Raw genomic sequence first — 18,591 nt, 5'->3', positions numbered from 1 at the left:
TTTAACAGATAACTTATTCGAATGATCACGAAAAAAAACCCATAAATTTAAGTTTAAAAAGTTAAACTTTACAACAATATAAATGTACTATAAAGCTAAACAATAATTACACTAAAACCTACACTCCATGCTTCGAAAGCCAAACTCAACTCAACTGTGTATTGTTTATCAAAAAACAAATTAAAATTATAGGTTTATATCGCTAGTAATAAAATGTTACTGATAATAAATTTAATTAACTTGTTGCTAAATTAACGGCACTAAAAATTGTTATTTACTCGTATATACTTTTAACAATTCGATTTAGATAACGTTATTAAAATACAAAATTTTAAATAAATTAGTTATGAAATGACAATTTCTACCTTCAATTTTGATTTGCCTAGTTACATGAAAACTCGTTCGTACTCAACTTGTTTGGCAAGATTATTCCCATGCACAATAATTTTGGGTGATCACAATATTTTGACAAAAATCTATAATGATTTTTTCTCTTATTTATTTATTACTTCTTTTTTTAAAAATTTTAACAATATAATAAAATACAAAACATTATTAAAAATTTATAGAATGTGCTGTAGAATCCATATTCTAATTTATTGGCACCGTGGATTTCATGTTTATCACTCGGAACTGATCAACTTCGCTATTATCTCCAAGACGTATCGTCACATCTCCATCTGTGAAGTACCTACTGGACATTGTTACTTCACCGTCGCCACAAAATACCTCAATAGAACTAGCATCGATGAAAATATTGAGAATAAGTACATTAATTGGTTGCCATTCTGTTCGACGCAGATCACCCGCACGATCTAGTGATATTTGACCACAGGACGCGCTATAATAAATTAGTAGGGTCACGTTCGTTCCCTCGATGAACAGTTCTAAATCCTTTGATACGGAAGCCCTTATATTAACTTCACCAGCTTTATTCTTCAATGTAGCAGTGGCGCAACCCCCAGCTGATCCGGTACGAACGATATTAGTCCTGGCTGCTCTGATTTCCGGTACAGGTCTTTGGTTAATATGCAAGTCTTTTGTTAGAGTTAAAATTCTCGGTATCGTTATTTGTCCATTAAAACCATCACCCTGTTCGGGGTAATTATTTTCCCACATATCGAACCACGCTATGACTATTCTCCTTCCTAGATTATCTAGGATAGTCTGCGTTGCATAAATATCGTGTCCGTGATCCAATTCCTGAAACTCTGTTAAGGGTTTGAAAACTAGTGTGTCATAATCAAAGTCTCCAACAATGTAACCTGTTTGGTAAAGATTCTTGTACTTATCTCCTTCGGGTTGGACTCCTTGTGGAGAAAATAAAAGGATGAATCGACCATTTAGCTGAAAGAAATCAGGACATTCCCACATGTAACCGAGCTTTCCATCGGATTCACCGATAATGGCGACTTCTGTCCAATTGTACTTGTCCTGCGATGAATATAAAAGCACTCGGCCGCGATCAGCACCGTCTACTTGAAATTTATTACCTAGAACCATGTAATATGTGCTACCGTGTTTCCAAACTTTCGGATCTCTGATATCCGGTTGACGATCGTCTGCTAGTAATATTGGATTATTTTCATATTTTACCACATTAACTCCATCTGTAGAAACTGCAAGAGCTTGACGTTCTATTTGGGAAGGTGCTTGACCAGGATAGGTCTTATGCGCCGTATAATATAAATACATCACATCATCTTCTATCAGAGCACAACCTGAAAATACACCGTTTGCGTCATATGTATTGTTCGGATACATAGCAATCGGTAGGTGCTTCCAGGTGAGTAAATCTTTGCTCTTCGCGTGTCCCCAATGAGCTGTACCAGTCACGAATGATGAATTAGGATTATGCTGATAGAAAACGTGATACTCGCCTCTGTAAACTGAAAAGCCATTAGGATCGTTCATCCAGCCAGCGGGTGGTGCTAAATGATATCTTGGATAGTAGCGATCGTTGGTAACCGTTAGTTTCGCCTCGATTCTGTAAACCAACAGAAGTAATGTTAAACACTTGCAAATTACCATTGTTAAAGAATGCGGAGCGTAGCTAGCCGAGATAAGAATAGTTTGTTTCCGCTTCTGTAAAATCATTATATAGCGGCACAGACGTGTCAGAATGATACCTGCTTATATTATTACAGATGATAATAGTTTTTATTATACAAAAATGTGACGTATTATGCATACAAATCAATATTATTTCAGGTGAAAGAGATATATAGAAAAATACCTTGATACATGTAGCTAGAGAGCTAGTAGTATACTGCTTTTATAAATCTAACATTGGGATCACAATGATTTATTGTGATTTGTCAAGCAGCCGTGAACTTATAACTATCCTTAATCACTAACTGTGTGTGTGCGTGTGTGTGTGTGTGCGTATTTATTAAGGATCAACAAGGCTCTTCTGTAAGAATGTTTTGTCTCGCTAGTGCAAGTTTCAAAAGAAAATGCTCACCACCCGGAAATTTGCTTATATCTAAAAAAATCTTGACAATTATACTTTAATAATTAAATCATTACTTTAACAAAAAAAGTTTGCTACGTTTTACGACATATTTTAGTTCATCTTTAATTTGTCCACAACGGACACAAACTACGATCGTTGACTATACAGCCTGAGTTTTACGATATTTTTTGAAGACTTGTGATTGGTTTGTTGCTTTGTTTTCTTGTTTGTTAAGCTAGTTAGTAATAATACAGCCTCAAATATTACTCCACCGCTTTGGTACACCGGCTAACATTTTGCCCTAGAAGAGTTATAAAAAACATACTTTCATTAAGTCAATTATTTTACCAAATGTTTATTTATACATCATTTTATCTTCTCCATATATCTCGAGGTATACCTCGGTTCCCTCGACCGACGTTATATGGACCGGTGGACATTCCTTTTTACCTCTATTTTACTCTTTCTATAGGATCGTGCTTTGAGAGGGTTACAAATGAATTCGACATTCGCACTTACAAGTTATACAAAACTGATTTTTTTTCTGCTATAAAGTACTAATTTTGTACATAATAAAAATACGATCTAGCCTAATTATGTGACAAATTGGTAATTTAACTTTAACCTAAAGTTATAATTTGTAGGAAATAGTAATCTGAGACGGATATGACGTCGCTCAATCTTGTGTTGACTCGTGCCGATGCTGAGTGACGTGACTTGTTACTGTAACGAGTAGGGAGTTAGAGAGCTCAAGGTATTCTCTTTCATTCTAGTTTGTTTTGGTTGCAGTTTGATTTGTTAATTAAGTTGTCATGACAAATATTGTGAATACACCTTTGTTCGACATTGGTTTTCTTATTTTTGTAATCTACTTCTGAGCCTGCTATCATTATTATTCTAAGATAATGTCGAATAACTTAATCTTACTTTTTCACACTTACTTTAAGTCACTTTGTTCACTTGATCCTCCTTGTAGCACTTAACACTAACTCAAATGGTTTGGTCCCTTTAAGCCTTGTCACTGTATTCGTAACGTCGAGCTGGATTGCCTCGATGTTTACGTGATGGTGAAGTCTTTGTTCATGAGCTTAAGACATTTTTTAAATTATTTTGTCGACGTTTTCAATTTTAAGTTCCTGGTGAATAACGTCACAACGTTCCTACCTAGTAGTAGAGTACCTTGTTCTGGAATGTTTGTATAATTTGAATATTGCTCTTTTTTGACACAGCCCCACAGTTGTATTCCATAGGTCCAAACGGACTTGTCTATATAGCAGTATCCTGTTGTGTATTGACAGCAAGAAATTTCTACCAAGTACTAGTCAGTTTTCTTCAAGTCCTGTTCTTTTCTTCATGACATGGGTTTTCGAGCAAAGCTTAGGTATATCAAGGGTCATTCCGAGATACTTAGCTGCTATAACGGGACTTTTTGACCATTGATATAGACAGTATAGTATTTTTTTTTTTTGATTTATTGGTGGTCTGTATGGATTCTTTTGTCTCTTGTAAAATCTATATAAAACTGATGTTATCACTTACAAAGTTTACAATACTATATTCAGAGATAGATAGATAGATACGAGTTCAAAGTTCACACTTTCAAAGTGATGAACATTGTTACAGAATAACGCTACAAAAATTGTAAGTGAAAAATTAATACTTACCGGCAATTTTCTTCCTTCACACCTTCAAATTGAAAAATGTTTTTATTTTTGTTACTATTGTTTGATTTGATAGGATATTCAGTACCTAAGTCAAATCCTCAAAACCCGCAAAACTGTTTAATTTAATCACCAAAGTGAAAACACTTACTGTTACTGATTGAAGCAGCATGAAGATCTACAAGTAATAAATTTACTTGGTAGGGCAAAACCGGAAAGTATAGTTCATAAGTGAATTCTTAATATTTACAACAATAATATTATATTAATAGAAATAACTAGTTCCAAAATTTACATAAGAAATTAATGTCTGTAACTGCCACTTTCTCTCAAACTTTGTATTTCAAGGTTGCCAAACGCGATAACATTACTGTCTCGCTAAGCACATCCTGCAATTATTTCTGCCAATCATTAACCTAAATACTGTCTTAGACAAAATGCATATTAGGTATCCGTAAATACCCGTTTATAATATTTTCGTGTCACATCCATCATTCTCTCTACCTATCTGGTTTACACTAGCAACCAGTATCATACTCTTCAATTACGACGCAGTAATACTACAGGTCATAATAAAATAATCATGGCGGCAAATTACATTTACGTGTGGTGTTAAGATATTCTTCACTTACAAACGCCATATACTGATTTATTATGTAATCGAAAGTATTGATTCCCAATAATTAGTGGCCGAACCTGCAGGCGCTGGCACTTACGACGATGAAGATGGCGACGAGATAGACGACGCACTTACCGGATTCGAAACCGCTCCATCGCAGGACAGCAAACGGCGACAACATCGCAGTCCGCATCCCTGGACGACGCATAGATCGCCAGGCCTCAGACCCGAAAGGGGATGAAAGAACATGAGCGGGGGGAGCAAGATCCCCCGCACCATACTCAGGCTTGGAGGGTACGCCTCAAAGCCCGTATCTCCATCTGAATTTTTATCTGGGAGGAGATGAATCTCAAAATACCAAAAACACCAGAATCCACGTTCAACCGTCTATTATAAAGCACGCATTGTGTCCAAAAATTGTACCTAAAGTGTACCTTGGGAGTGTTTTATGAATGCTATTGGTGTGTTCTGTGATCTGCCCAAAGCATTCGATTGTGTTGACCATAACACTCTTTTACTTAAGTTAATGGCATTAAAAGTGTTGCACTTGATCTCATTGCCTCTTATCTCAGTGATAGAACTCAAAAGGTATGCATAAATTTGCACGGTTCTACTACCATAATGGGTGTCCCACAGGGTTCAAATTTGGGTCCTTTTCTATTCTTAGTGTACATTAACGATTTACCACACCATGTCAGTGGCATATGTGAGATTGTACTGTTTGCTGACGACGCATCCTTAATTTTTAAGACTGTCAGAAATAAAGATATCTCTGACGATGTAAACCGTGCCATATCGCATATGTCGCATTGGTTCACTGCCAATAATTGAATTTTAAATGCAAAGAAACCTAAATGTATTGAGTTTTCACTACCGCATTTTTATTTTTATTCATCACTCTCAGCCTATATTATGCGCTGCATAATCGTAGATTGGCAGAACAAAAATATATTTTCTGCTGCTTAAATGGTTCATTCAAGTCGAGCCGTCACACAGAACATAACTAAGACAACTGACACAGTGCAAACGATAAGCAAACTGCACATGAGTTTGCTTATCCTTTGCATTGTGGGTCATATTTGTAGAAAAAGATTATTCTGAGTCTAGTAGTTCCTCTAAATAGGTGTTCTGACGAAAATAATGGGTGATGGCTAGATTAGGAAGAAGGATCGTGTGTCGACATGTAGTGGCATGCTCTTGGACGTCTATCTTGTGGAAAGATACAAGATGATGATGATGATGATGATAATGATAAAACTGCACCAGAGCCACTGGGTTTGAAACCTCTATAGATCCATGTTAAAATGACGGAATCAACACAGGTCCCGTGTTAGATCCCCGCCCGCACGAACTCGTACCACATTTTCGTACTCGCCTTTAACACACTCTTTCCGACTAAATAGAAGGGGAACGGATAAAGGATATAACATTTAAAAAATTGTAGCAAAAATAAAAAATGAAACCAAAAAATTAGTTATAGAGTTTTATACAATAACGTCATTATTTTGAACGAAATTCACATAATTTTGAGTTGGCATTGTGTCGTTGTTACAAACTGCACCCCGTGCTTCGAAAACCAAACTTAATATGAAATGTTTATCAAAAAACGAATTAAAAATTAAAGTATAAATAACTAGGTATTTTACATCTTTCAATATTAAACTAACTTGTCCTAATTTAACGGCGACAAATACTTAAGGACAATCTAGATAAAGTTAATATTTTTTTGAATATCAAAAAACAATACATAATTAATACAATAGGTACTTATTTTAATAAAATTGAAGTGTCTGTCTGTGATTTCAAAATAACTATGTTTTCTCAAGTGCTTATAATTATTTACAAGATACCAAAATTTTTACGTCTGCCTGTTTCATACGTGCTAATCTTTGGAACGTCCGGACGGATTTTAATAGACCTTTCACTAGAAGGTAGACAAGGTTATTGAGCAACATAAAGGCTACGTTTTATCCCGGAAAATCCATGGTTTCCGCGGAATTTGTGAAAAACTGAAAATCAAACGTGTGAAATAGCGGGCGTCCGCTAGTTTTAAATAAATTAGGTATGAAATGACAATATGTGTTTTCTACCTTCATTTTTAATTTGAATAGTCACACAAAAACTTGTTAATGATACTTCAATTTGTTTGTCCATTTGCTTAAAATAATTATTCCCCGCACAATTCTGGGTGATCAGGATATTTTAATAACTTTAATTAATATTAGAGCTGTAGAATGAATCTTTTAATTTATTGGCACAGTGGACCTCATGTTTATCACTCGGAACTGATCAACTTCGCTGTTATCTCCAATACGTAGTGTCACGTCTCCATCTGTGAAGTACCTACTGGACATTGTTACTTCACCGTCGCCACAAAATACCTCAATAGAACTAGCATCGATGAATATATTGAGAATAAGTACATTAATTGGTTGCCATTCTGTTCGACGCAGATCACCTGCACGATCTAGTGATATTTGACCACTTGTCGCGTTATAATAAATTAATAGGGTCACGTTCGTTCCCTCGATGTACAGTTCTAAATCTTTTGATACGGAAGCCCTTATATTAACTTCACCAGCTTTATTATCCAATGTAGCAGTGGCACGACCCCCAGCTGACCCGGTACGAACGATATTAGTTCTGGCTGCTCTGATTTCCGGTACAGGTCTTTGGTTAATATGCAAGTTTTTTGTTAGAGTTAAAATTCTAGGTATCGTTATTTGTCCATTAAAACCATCACCCTGTTCAGGGTAATTATTTTCCCACATATCGAACCACGCTATAACTATTCTCCTTCCTAGATTGTCCAGGATAGTCTGCGTTGCATAAATATCGTGTCCGTGATCCAATTCCTGAAACTCTGTTAATGGTTTGAAAACTAGTGTATCATAATCAAAATCTCCAACAATATAACCTGTTTGGAAAAGATTCTTATACTTATCTCCTTCGGGTTGGACTCCTTGTGGAGAAAATAAAAGGATGAATCGACCATATAGCTGAAAGAAATCAGGACATTCCCACATGTAACCGAGCTTTCCATCGGATTCACCGATAATGGCGACTTCTGTCCAATTGTACTTGTCCTGCGATGAATATAAAAGCACTCGGCCGCGATCAGCACCGTCTACTTGAAATTTATTACCTAGAACCATGTAATATGTGCTACCGTGTTTCCAAACTTTCGGATCTCTGATATCCGGTTGACGATCGTCTGCTAGTAATATTGGATTATTTTCATATTTTACCACATTAACTCCATCTGTAGAAACTGCAAGAGCTTGACGTTCTATTTGGGAAGGTGTTTGACCAGGATAGGTCGTGTGCGCCGTATAATATAAATACATCACATCATCTTCTATCAGAGCACTACCTGAGAATACACCGTTTGCGTCATATGTATTGTTCGGATACATAGCAATCGGCAGATGCTGCCAGGTGAGTAAGTCACTGCTCTTCGCGTGTCCCCAATGAACTGTTCCACTGTTGAAAGATGAATCAGGATTATACTGATAGAAGACGTGATACTCGCCTCTGTAAACTGAAAAGCCATTAGGATCGTTCATCCAGCCAGCGGGTGGTGCTAAATGATACCTTGGATAGTAGCGGTCGTTGGTAATCGTTAGTTGCGCCTCAATTCTGTAAACCAACAGAAGTAACGTTAAACACTTGCAAATTCCCATTATTGAAAGGATGCGGAGCGTAGCTAGCCGAGATTAGAATAGTCTGTTTCCGCTTCTGTAAAATCGTTATATAGCGGCACAGTCGTGTCAAAATGATACCTGCTTATATTATTACAGACGATAATAGTTTTTGTTATACAAATTTGTGACGTATTATGCAGACAAAACAATATTAATACATGTGAGAAGAGATATATAGAATATTCATCGTCTTGATACTTTTAGCTAGAGAGCTAGTGGTATACTGCTTTCATAAATTTAATATTAGGATTAGGTCGGGGTTTGCACCTCCAAGTTTTCAGTTGTGTGAGTTTTAAGAAATTAAATAGCACGTGTCTCAAACGGTGAATGAATAACATCGTTAGGAAACCTGCATACTAGAGAATTTTCTTAATTCTCTGTGTGAAGTCTACCAATCTGCATTAGGCCAGCATGGTGGACTATTGTCCTAAACCGTCTCATTCTGAAGGGAGATTCGAGATCAGCAGTGAGCCGAATATGGGTTGATAATGATGATTGGGAATTATTAATGATAAAAAAAGTATTTTGAAAACACCTGTCAAGAATAGACATATTCTCTTCTTTTGTCAAATTGGCTTATCCGATCTTCAACTTAAAACAATTACTCACAAATCAGCTTTCAGAAGCAAGCAGAAGAAAGCCTAAAAAAATAAATGATAGATTGTAATTTATTATGATTTAACAAGCAACCGTGAACTTACTCGTATATGATAGGAATACAAACGGACAGTATAGTTAGTTCTTAAATGAGTTAATATTTACAAAAATAATATTATACAATTAAGCTATAAGTAAAAAAATAAGTATTTTCAACATTTGTTTAAGAGATTAATGTTTAAAACATTTAAACATTAATCTCTTAATTGTAATTGCCACTACCTCTCAAACTATGTATTTCAAGGTTGCTAAACGCAATAACATTACCATCTCGCTCTAAGCACATCCTGCGATTATTTCTGCCAAGTGTTTATCTACACACTGTCTTAGACAAAATGCATATTCGTTCGTTATCAACCCACATTCGGCTCACTGCTGAGCTCGAGTGTCTCTTGGAATGAGGGGTTAGGCCAATAGTCCACCTCGCTGTCCCAATACAGATTGGCAGACTTCACGCACGAAGAGAATTAAGAAAATTCTCAGATACGCCGGTTTCCTCTTGATGTTTTCCTTCGCCATTTGAGACACGTGATATTTAACTTTTCAAAATGCACACAACTGAAAAGTTGGAGGTGCATGCTCTAGACCAGATTTGAACCCACACCCTCCGGAATCGGAGGCAGAGCCACTGGGCTATCACGGCAAAATGCATATTAGGTATCCGGAAATACACGTATGTAATATTTTCGGGTCACTTCCATCATAAACTCTCTTATCTATCTGGTTTACACCAGCAATCAGTATCATACCCTTCAAACTAGGATGCAACAATACTACCGGTTAGAATAATAATTACTATTCATGGCGACAAATTACATTGGTGTTGTTATGTTGTTATGTTATTGTGTTGTGTGGTGTTATGTTATTCTTCACTTACAAATGCCATCCACTGATTTATAATGTAATCGAAAGTATTGATTCCGAATTAGTAGTGGCCGAACCTGCAGGCGCTTTCACTTACGGCGACGAAGATGGCGACGAGATGGACGCCGAACTTACCGGATTCAACACCGCTCCATCGCAGGACAGCGACAACATCGCAGTCCGTGCGGGACACCTGGACGGACATCCAAACGACCCATAGGTCGTAAGGCCTCAGGCCCGAAAGGGGATGGAAGAACAAGAACGGGGGAGCAAGATCTCCCGCTTACCCGGGCTTGGAGGATACGCCTCGAGGCCCGTATTTCCATCCGGATTTTTATCTGGGAGGAGGACCTGCTTGGTGATATATTAATTCTTTCTTTCTTTTTCAACTACCACCTTTATGGGTTTTTTTAGAACTTTTTGTTGAGTTTTTTTTGAGTTGGGTCCCTAAGTGCTGGAATGGCGACCCCGCACAGGTATGCGCAGTGTTGGTCGACCCCCCACCAGGTGGATTGACGACATCAAGCGAGTCAAATGCCTCAGTATCGTTATGTTTGGAAGTCTCTAGAAAAGGCCTATGTCTTGCAGTGGATGTCCATCGGCTGATATGATGATGATCTTTATAGTGATATTAACGAACAGCAATAAATTTCATTTTCAATATTAGATAGATTAAACTACCATGCGGATATTACGTGATCACGCTGCATCTTTTGTTCTTATTATTTAAATGTAGATATTGTTGCAGCTGTATGTCGGTTAACAGTAATTGTGGATAGATACAATAGAAACCTACCTATTGTAATAAAAGTGTAGAGACTGAGGCTATATTATGATATGAACTTTGACGTGAAACATCTATAGCCGTAAAACCAAATTCTGGCGTGGCGATGCATGCCGAGGTGACGCGTCGCCACGCTATATGATGGTATAATACAGTCTATATGCAATAGGTGTGTATGGTGTGGCGACGCGTCGCCATGCAGATTTGAAATAAATTCGCAATTTTTTGTATTCAATGAAAATAAATGTTTATTCAATAAATATCATCGTTATCTGAAAAAAAAACGTTATATTTTATTTTACCATTATGACATATTTAGTTCCTATCTCAATCTGTTCTTTTCTTTCAATTTTACAAAATAATGTCGATGTTTCACATCTGTCACCAGGCGTCCCGTGACGGCACACATTTTATTTTTTATAAAAATAACATCTGAGGGCAAATATAGATTTTTTAAATTTAAGAGATATACGATCGATCGATGATAACGACAATAACGACAATCGACCGAAGAATATAAAATAGGTATTCTTGTTAAACACCTAATCAGGAATTAAGAGGAAAATTTCTTGTTTTCTTATTGGATAACTTTCCCCAAGCCGTGATGGACCAGTGGATATGATCTCTGCCTCCGATTCGTTAGAGTGTGAGTGCGAATCCGGTCCGGATTCAACTTTTTAGTTGTGTGCATTTAAAGAAATTACCTAAATATCAGAAGTCTCAAACGGTGTAGGAAAAACATCGTGAGTGAACCTGCATACCAGAGAATTTTGTTAATTCAGAGGTCATATCCACTTGGCTATCACGGCCCTTTTAATATATTTATAATAACTAATCTGCGAAGGAAAACAAGAAAAGTTTGAGTACAAGTCTCTGAGGTATTAAAACAAAGATTAATTATCACACTATTCGATAACTCAATAACACAAGAGCAATTAGTAGAAAAAGATAATAAAGCTGTAATGTAATAACACGCATGCGTAGGATAACAACAAAGTGATAGGTACAGGAGCACGGCAGTTTCTCCGTAGCTTTCGCGAATTGTGCAGCCTCAGGACTGGGCAGCTTTCCCGAAACTTTTCCTCTAACTCACGGGAAGTTCACTCAGGCGATAACTATTGTATAATTGTATACTAATTGATATATCATACGCTAACTTCTTTGTTAATAAAAACCTAACCGTTAAATAAAAATCGCAGTAATTTAAAAACTTTTAAAGTTTGTAACGTAGTAGTGTTAATTATTAATATAAATTGCTATAAGGTTTAAGTGGTCTAAACTGTGTTAGAATATTAGTGTTTTCTTATAAATTTCTTGGTGTTGTTAACAAAATAGTTAAGTGTAAAAAAAAATTAAAAATAAAATGTAGTTTTATTATGTGTTTGTAATAAATAAGTTAAAAACTTAACATAAATCGTATAGTTAATAATGTAGGTGTGTGTATAAAGTTATTGTGACCCAAAATGTTTAAGATCAAATAATAATAAAATAGTTTGTTATTAAAAAATTGTGGTGAATAAGAAGTTTTTGGACTAAGCTGCTTATTGCGGGTAAGATATTATTTACTTGACTTTAACAAAAATTTGCTCTTAAAGGCTTAATTATTTTTTATTTTAATTACTAATGGTTCCCTAAATCGAAAAATATTGGTGGAAGACCCCTTACATCTTTTAAAGACCTATCAAACGATACCCCACACTGTGAAATAAACAAGTAAAAAAAAATAATCCCCGCTTTACATGCAGGGGAGGTGCCTTAGAAATTATTTTTCAAGATTTTATTTTAGGAGTTTGCACAGATTTTTAATGTGCAAATTCTAATATACAGCTTTCTAGAAGTAAAAGTCTGCGCTAAACCGCGGACAGACGGACTTAGTGAAACTATAAGGGTTCCTTGGACTTTGGAATCTTAAAATGGCAATGAAATGATGCATGCATGCTCAAAATTTACTATTTAAGTACCTACTAGTAAGTTAAAGTCTTATACTATTTAATCTAGTGTTTTCCAATTGTCCTTATGAACTTCATAACGGCTGAAACTTGCCACAAGAATAGATTATTGTTTGGAGTAGAAAGTGTAATAACGGGTAATCCCAAAAGATTCAATGCAGGTAAGCCGCGGAGCTTACCTAGTGAAATACGTTTATAGAACAGGAGCTGAAGAAAGGTTTTTTGGATTCACTCGAGCGTGGCAGGTGAACATAAGTATAGGTTATAAATTGATTGGTACGGCAACAAACAAACAATCAACAAAAACAATTACATAAATACTCAACCAACACGTCATAATAAATAAGGAGAAGGGTTAAGTTTTATCTAAAAATTTCAAAACGGGAAGGTTTTAAGGTTGTGAAATAAACCCCTTGTATTTCTATTCTCAAGCTACCAGCGCTATAAGTCTATTAAGTGGTAAGGTGTTTTCCAACCGTATATAATAGCTAAATTAGTAGATACGTTACATATGTATAACCTTACTAGCAGACGCCGCGCGATTTCACCCGCGTAGTTCCCGTTCCTGTAGGAATACGGGGATAAATTAATATAGCTGATAACATTTGGGGATAGTGTAGCTTCCCAACAGTGAAAGAATTTTCAAAATCGGTTCAGTAGTTTCAGGGTTCCGCTCCAGTTCCTCACAAGGTGAAAACGGAACCCTTTGTATTACTAAAATCACTTTGTCGTCTATTTGTCAAAACGCTTTATTTCAAGAATGTGTGGAGGTTCAATCAAGTTGATATTTAAACTCGTAAATTTGATTATTTACATAACAAAAGGTTACGGCCGTTTATTCAGAATAAAAACGAATAATTCGACACTCAAAGGAATCAAAACTCAGAAGGTACTACCCGTTATCCTAGAACTATGAAACTTGGCAAGTAGCATCACTATATCACAAGTGCACATACCTCAAAAGTACACATTTGTGATTAAGCTTTAAAAAGAGATAAGTTTTTAAACCGAATTTCGGGAAAAGCTCGGCGCAATTCGATTCATAAACTATTTATAATGATCCTACACACGGATCCCTCAGTTGGGGAATCCTACTCGCACTTGACCGGTTTTTTAATAATTCCTGCGGGTACCCGACTGTAGAAATGGATATCGCAGGCTCTCAGTTCAATAGATAATGATCAAGTTGGCACCATAATACAGCAGCGTTGTCGCGTAGTATTACTAAATCGACCAAATTTTGGCAAGCAATAGTTTCATACTCACTGATTATTGTACACGCTGTTTGGGTAACGTCCAAGATTCTTGAGTCTTGGCCCATACACACGAGTCCCTGTAAACAAGATCGAAGTTAATACGTTCACATAATATACGACACTAACAGATCCTCGCTGTTTCACCCGCATAGTTCCCATCCCCGTGAGAATACGGGAATAAAATATAGCCTATTTTACTCCCTGATAATGTAACTTTTTATTAATGAAAGAATTTTCAAATAGGACCCGTTTTTGCGTTTATTCGTTACATACAAAATACAAAATTATTATGTGCCTTATTAGTATGTGCCTGGCACAGGAAATCGATAACTTTAATTAATTTTCTAATAGGTTAATAGGTTATAGTGAAATGTTATACAGTTCATTTAAATGAACAAACAAGTTCGTCTCTTCTTCTTTCAAATCTAACTGCGAAATTCGGTGAGCGTTTGAACACGATTCGTGCACGCTCAAGAGCGGGGACACACGAGCGGTGCGGCGCCGCAACGTTGTCATGTCACAGCGGCACCGTAGCAGTGTTGGACAGTCTGATAAAGTAATGTTGTGACGCACAAACAACTGAGCCGCCACAACGCATCGTGTGCCCCCGCTCTAACTGTGCCTAATCGATATTCAGCAGACAACTGGTTTGATTCAAAAATGCATAATTCAAACAAGATTTTCATCCGTTGCCCTATTTTCGTAACCACTCTTAAGTTTTTCACTTATTTGGAGAGGAAAGGAAAATAGATTCAAAAGATTTAATTATTGTGGCAGCATTATTAATTACCATTTCGAAGATCTTGAAATCCTTTACAGACGAGATACATCATGGATATAAATAGTTAGCTTAAGTGCTTTGTGTTCTGTAAGATGTTCTGTTATAACATATATTCATCATCATCATCTCAGAAAAAGAGGAGTTAGGCTTCAGACTTCACTGACGTAGAGAATAATCTCAGATATGCAGATTTCCTCACAATGTTTTTCCTTCACCATTTGATATCTAATTTCTTAAATGCACATAACTGAAAAGTTGGAGGTACATGCCCCGGACCGGATTTGAACCTCCTGAAACGGAGGCAGAGATGATAACACTAGGCTATCATGGTGCTAACACCTATTATTGTCAAATATTTGCTATAGTGGCGATGTTCTATTTTTAGAAGATGGGTTATTTTGGTTAGGTGTAAAAGCGTCAGCAAAGCAGATTTTTTTATAAATTATTATTTATCTATGAGTGTAAAAGCGTCAACAAAGCAGATTTTTTATAAATTATTATTTATCTATGAGTATGTTTTTTATATTAAATAATGTTTTTTTAGGCGTGTGTATTCCACATGTTTCATCCTTTATTACGATTATTAAATGATGCTGAACAAATATTAATAGTAATAAATGTCTGTTGATGAAACTCTTCAAGCTGATTGACTGTCTTTGATATGTGGGCAGCGAGACAGGGAGAATAACCCGAATTCACATTCACAGAAAGAAGCGCAATTATTTTTATTGTCTATTGAAATAAAGGCTCTTATTTTATCTAATTGGAAGGGGTACACTGTCATCTGAAAGCTAGCCATAAGTTTGAGAAACCTTGCTCTACATAATTTTAAAACGCTTTACTAGTTTATACACACAAAGAACCGTGATAGCCCAGTGGATATGACCTCTGCCTCCGATTCCGGAGGGTGTGGGTTCGAATCCGATCCGGGGCATGCACCTCCAACTTTTCAGTTGTGTGCATTTAAAAAAAAAATAAATATCGCGTGTCTTGAGCGGTGAAGGAAAAACATCGTGAGGAAACCTGCACACCAGAGAATTTTCTTAATTCTCTGCGTGTGTGAAGTCTGCCAATCTGCATTGGGCCAGCATGGACTGTTGGCCTAACCACTCTCATTCTGAGAGGAAACTTGAGCTCAGCAGTAAGCCGAATATGGGTTGATAACGAACACACAAAGGCGCTTAATCTGCCAACTTGCTACACGCAAAAAAACCTGTATACCTTACAATTATAGCCAAATCATTATTGTCTTAAGAAAGAAAAGATCTACAAATCGTAATATTATTTTTATAAAATTACCCTTTTTTGTATTATATTGTATCAAATTATTTTTTTTAAAAGAATATTTGCCATATTTTATAATATGACCAATATTCCCATTCCCCTCCAACTAGTCAGGAAAGACTGTGCTAGGAGTGGGTACGACAATAGACCAACGGGGCGGGGATCGAACCACCTCGATGATGAGTCCAACCGCTCTTACCGTTAAGCTATTGAGGCTTAAATTTAATTGCGGGCTACCAAAGGCTTGTAGGTCCAATATATCATCAAGAGTCTTGTATAAAGCATATTATGATTGTATTATGCAATCACTGAAAAGGTAATTTTGAACAGAGTTTTCGTGTCCATTGTGCCAAGCTCATAATAATATACTGAACTGTAGGAACACCAATTTGTGGCAACGTAATACAACCCACATGGTACCTAATGTTTGGTTAGAGTAACCGGGTACGGTGTTTTGTTTGGATTTAATAAATGAAACGTGTGTGATGATTTCAAAATTTTATATGTTGAGATAGGACGATATGGGATGAGATAAGAGATAACGTTCTGTTAGTCTCAGCCTCTCGGTGTTTATAAAAAAACACTTGATTAACTGAAACTAAGCTTATTTTATATTTTTATATATCTATAAATATAAAAGAAAGTCGTGTTAGTTACACCACTTATAACTCAAGAACGGCTGAACCGATTTAGCTGAAAATTGGCAGAGAGGTAGTTTAGAGCCAGGAGAAGGACATAGGAACTTTTTATAAAAAAAAAAAAATAAAAGTCGGGTTTTCCTTCCTGACGCTATAACTCCAGAACGCACGAACCGATTTCCACGGTTTTGCATTCGTTGAAAAGGTCTCGGGCTCCGTGAGGTTTATAGCAAAGAAAATTCAGGAAAAATTTCAACGTAGGGTAGGGTTAGGGTAGGGGTAGGGTAAGGGTAGGGTAGGGTAGGGTAGGGGTAGGGTAGGGCAATGCACTTTCTATTACCATGGATCACTTTCGCGAATCGCGAGGACCTGCTAAGGGTCTATAGGCGACTAATGTTGTTAGGAGCTTAGTCTTATTACCTTATTACTAGTCCAGATCGGCGGCCATAAACCAGGTCCGTAGCTGGACAGCAATTAGGCTAATTACCAGAACGTCTGGCTGTTAGGCAGAGCTACGGGTTATATAGCAAATACATTGCTGACTGAACATTTGTATATGTGTCACAACTCACAGCTATGCAGTATGAATATAGAATTTAGGGATGTAACAGTTCGATACAATTTTATTGAGACAAGCCGACGCTTTTCACCCGCATAGTTGCTTTCCCGTGCGAATACGGGGATAAAATACACTAACAAATAACATGCCTTTTTAGTGTTAAAATATTTTTTTAAATCGATCTGTAAATTTGACGGCGTGGCGCTGTGATGTGCGCGGTGGATTTACAAGACGGAGGTCCTGGGTTCAATCCCCAGCTCTGTCTGGCTGGTGAGAGGCTTTGGCCGTGGTTAGTTACCACCCTACCGACAAAGACGTACCGCCAAGAGATTTAGCGTTCCGGTACAATGTCGGGTAGAAACCGAAAAGAGTGTGGATTTTCATCCTCCTCCTAACAAGTTAGCCCGCTTCCATCTTAGATTGCATCATCACTTACCTTATGGTGAGATTGTAATCAAGGGCTAACTTGTAAAGAATAAAAAAAAAGTAAAGAACCAGAAACTACCCCTTACAATACGACAAACTTTACCTCTTTATAATATTATAGCTTGGCAACTTCGTTCGTAACACTCTTGATGGACCGCGTAAGCCGGGGGTCGTGTCACTTCCCCGCACGCACGATTTCGCACCCGCGCAGTCTTTCCGCCCGTCGCCCGCATATCATGGGAGTGTCATCAACAAATTTGCCAGACTATTACTTCCTACAGCTGTTGCTAGGTCCTATATATAGAAACAGTTTATATAACCAGGAAATATAACCGTTTTAAGAGAGCATTTTTTTTCAAATATACTTTTACATAATCATATTTAATTTAATGATCATGATTAATGTAAATGATGATAATAATTAATCAATCACACAGTAATTACATTATAGGAGCCCTTATAACTCCACAGTAATTATGGCCTCGAACTTAATCCCTTAAGAGAACTTTTAAGTTCAAACACCAGCAGTTGGATTACTATTATCGAAGCACAGATTTGAGACTTTATCCTTAATTGGAGGGGTAAATCCAATATTGGTCATATTAAAATACATGGCTAATAATTAATATGCAATTTCATAGGCAATACTGGCCATTTCAAATCAAAATAATTTATGTTTGGCCAGGAATTCTAATTTCAAATTTATTTTATTTTACAAACATTCTTTTTCCAAAAGTATTTGTTTATAAGTGCCAACCAAAATCAAGAATTCGAAACTTGTAAATTTATTCCACGGATCCGGAGCTTTTATAATAATGATTCACTTTTAATGATAGTTAGGAACTATCCATTCGTTGTTATGGAACGTTTATAGAGCATTTTGATGTCGTACATCGGAATTAAATATGATATTGTACCTACCTACCTTTTACTGATATCAAGTATGAACTTACT

General features: G+C 36.5%; 3 protein-coding genes across 3 annotated transcripts in view; 1 reads left to right on the top strand and 2 right to left on the bottom strand.

Annotated features, from left to right (window-relative positions):
• Positions 1-482: 482 nt before the first annotated feature.
• LOC112047615 (sucrose-6-phosphate hydrolase-like) lies at positions 483-6,047 on the bottom strand. The gene has a single exon (XM_052882161.1). It carries the CDS (start codon positions 2,095-2,097, stop codon positions 592-594), a length of 1,506 nt encoding a protein of 501 aa, XP_052738121.1. The 5' UTR covers positions 2,098-6,047; the 3' UTR covers positions 483-591.
• A 156-nt stretch (positions 6,048-6,203) lies between these two features.
• LOC112047613 (sucrose-6-phosphate hydrolase-like) lies at positions 6,204-8,489 on the bottom strand. Its single transcript, XM_052882162.1, has 2 exons — positions 8,330-8,489; positions 6,204-8,218 (listed from the first exon to the last, which is right to left on the bottom strand). Exons 1-2 carry the CDS (start codon positions 8,416-8,418, stop codon positions 6,979-6,981), a joined length of 1,329 nt encoding a protein of 442 aa, XP_052738122.1. The 5' UTR covers positions 8,419-8,489; the 3' UTR covers positions 6,204-6,978.
• Positions 8,490-12,172: 3,683 nt separating this feature from the next.
• The window catches only part of LOC112047629 (cholecystokinin receptor type A-like), a 35,517-nt gene continuing 29,098 nt past the window's right edge, over positions 12,173-18,591 (top strand). The window contains exon 1 of the mRNA XM_024084802.2: positions 12,173-12,294. The gene's annotated coding sequence lies outside the window, so the exon portion shown is untranslated. The remainder of the gene's footprint in view (positions 12,295-18,591) is intronic.

Source organism: Bicyclus anynana, chromosome 6, assembly GCF_947172395.1.
Source record: "Bicyclus anynana chromosome 6, ilBicAnyn1.1, whole genome shotgun sequence".
Taxonomy (NCBI): Eukaryota; Metazoa; Arthropoda; class Insecta; order Lepidoptera; family Nymphalidae; genus Bicyclus; species Bicyclus anynana.
Note: the sequence above shows the minus strand (reverse complement) of the source record. Positions and strands in the feature narration are given on the sequence as shown.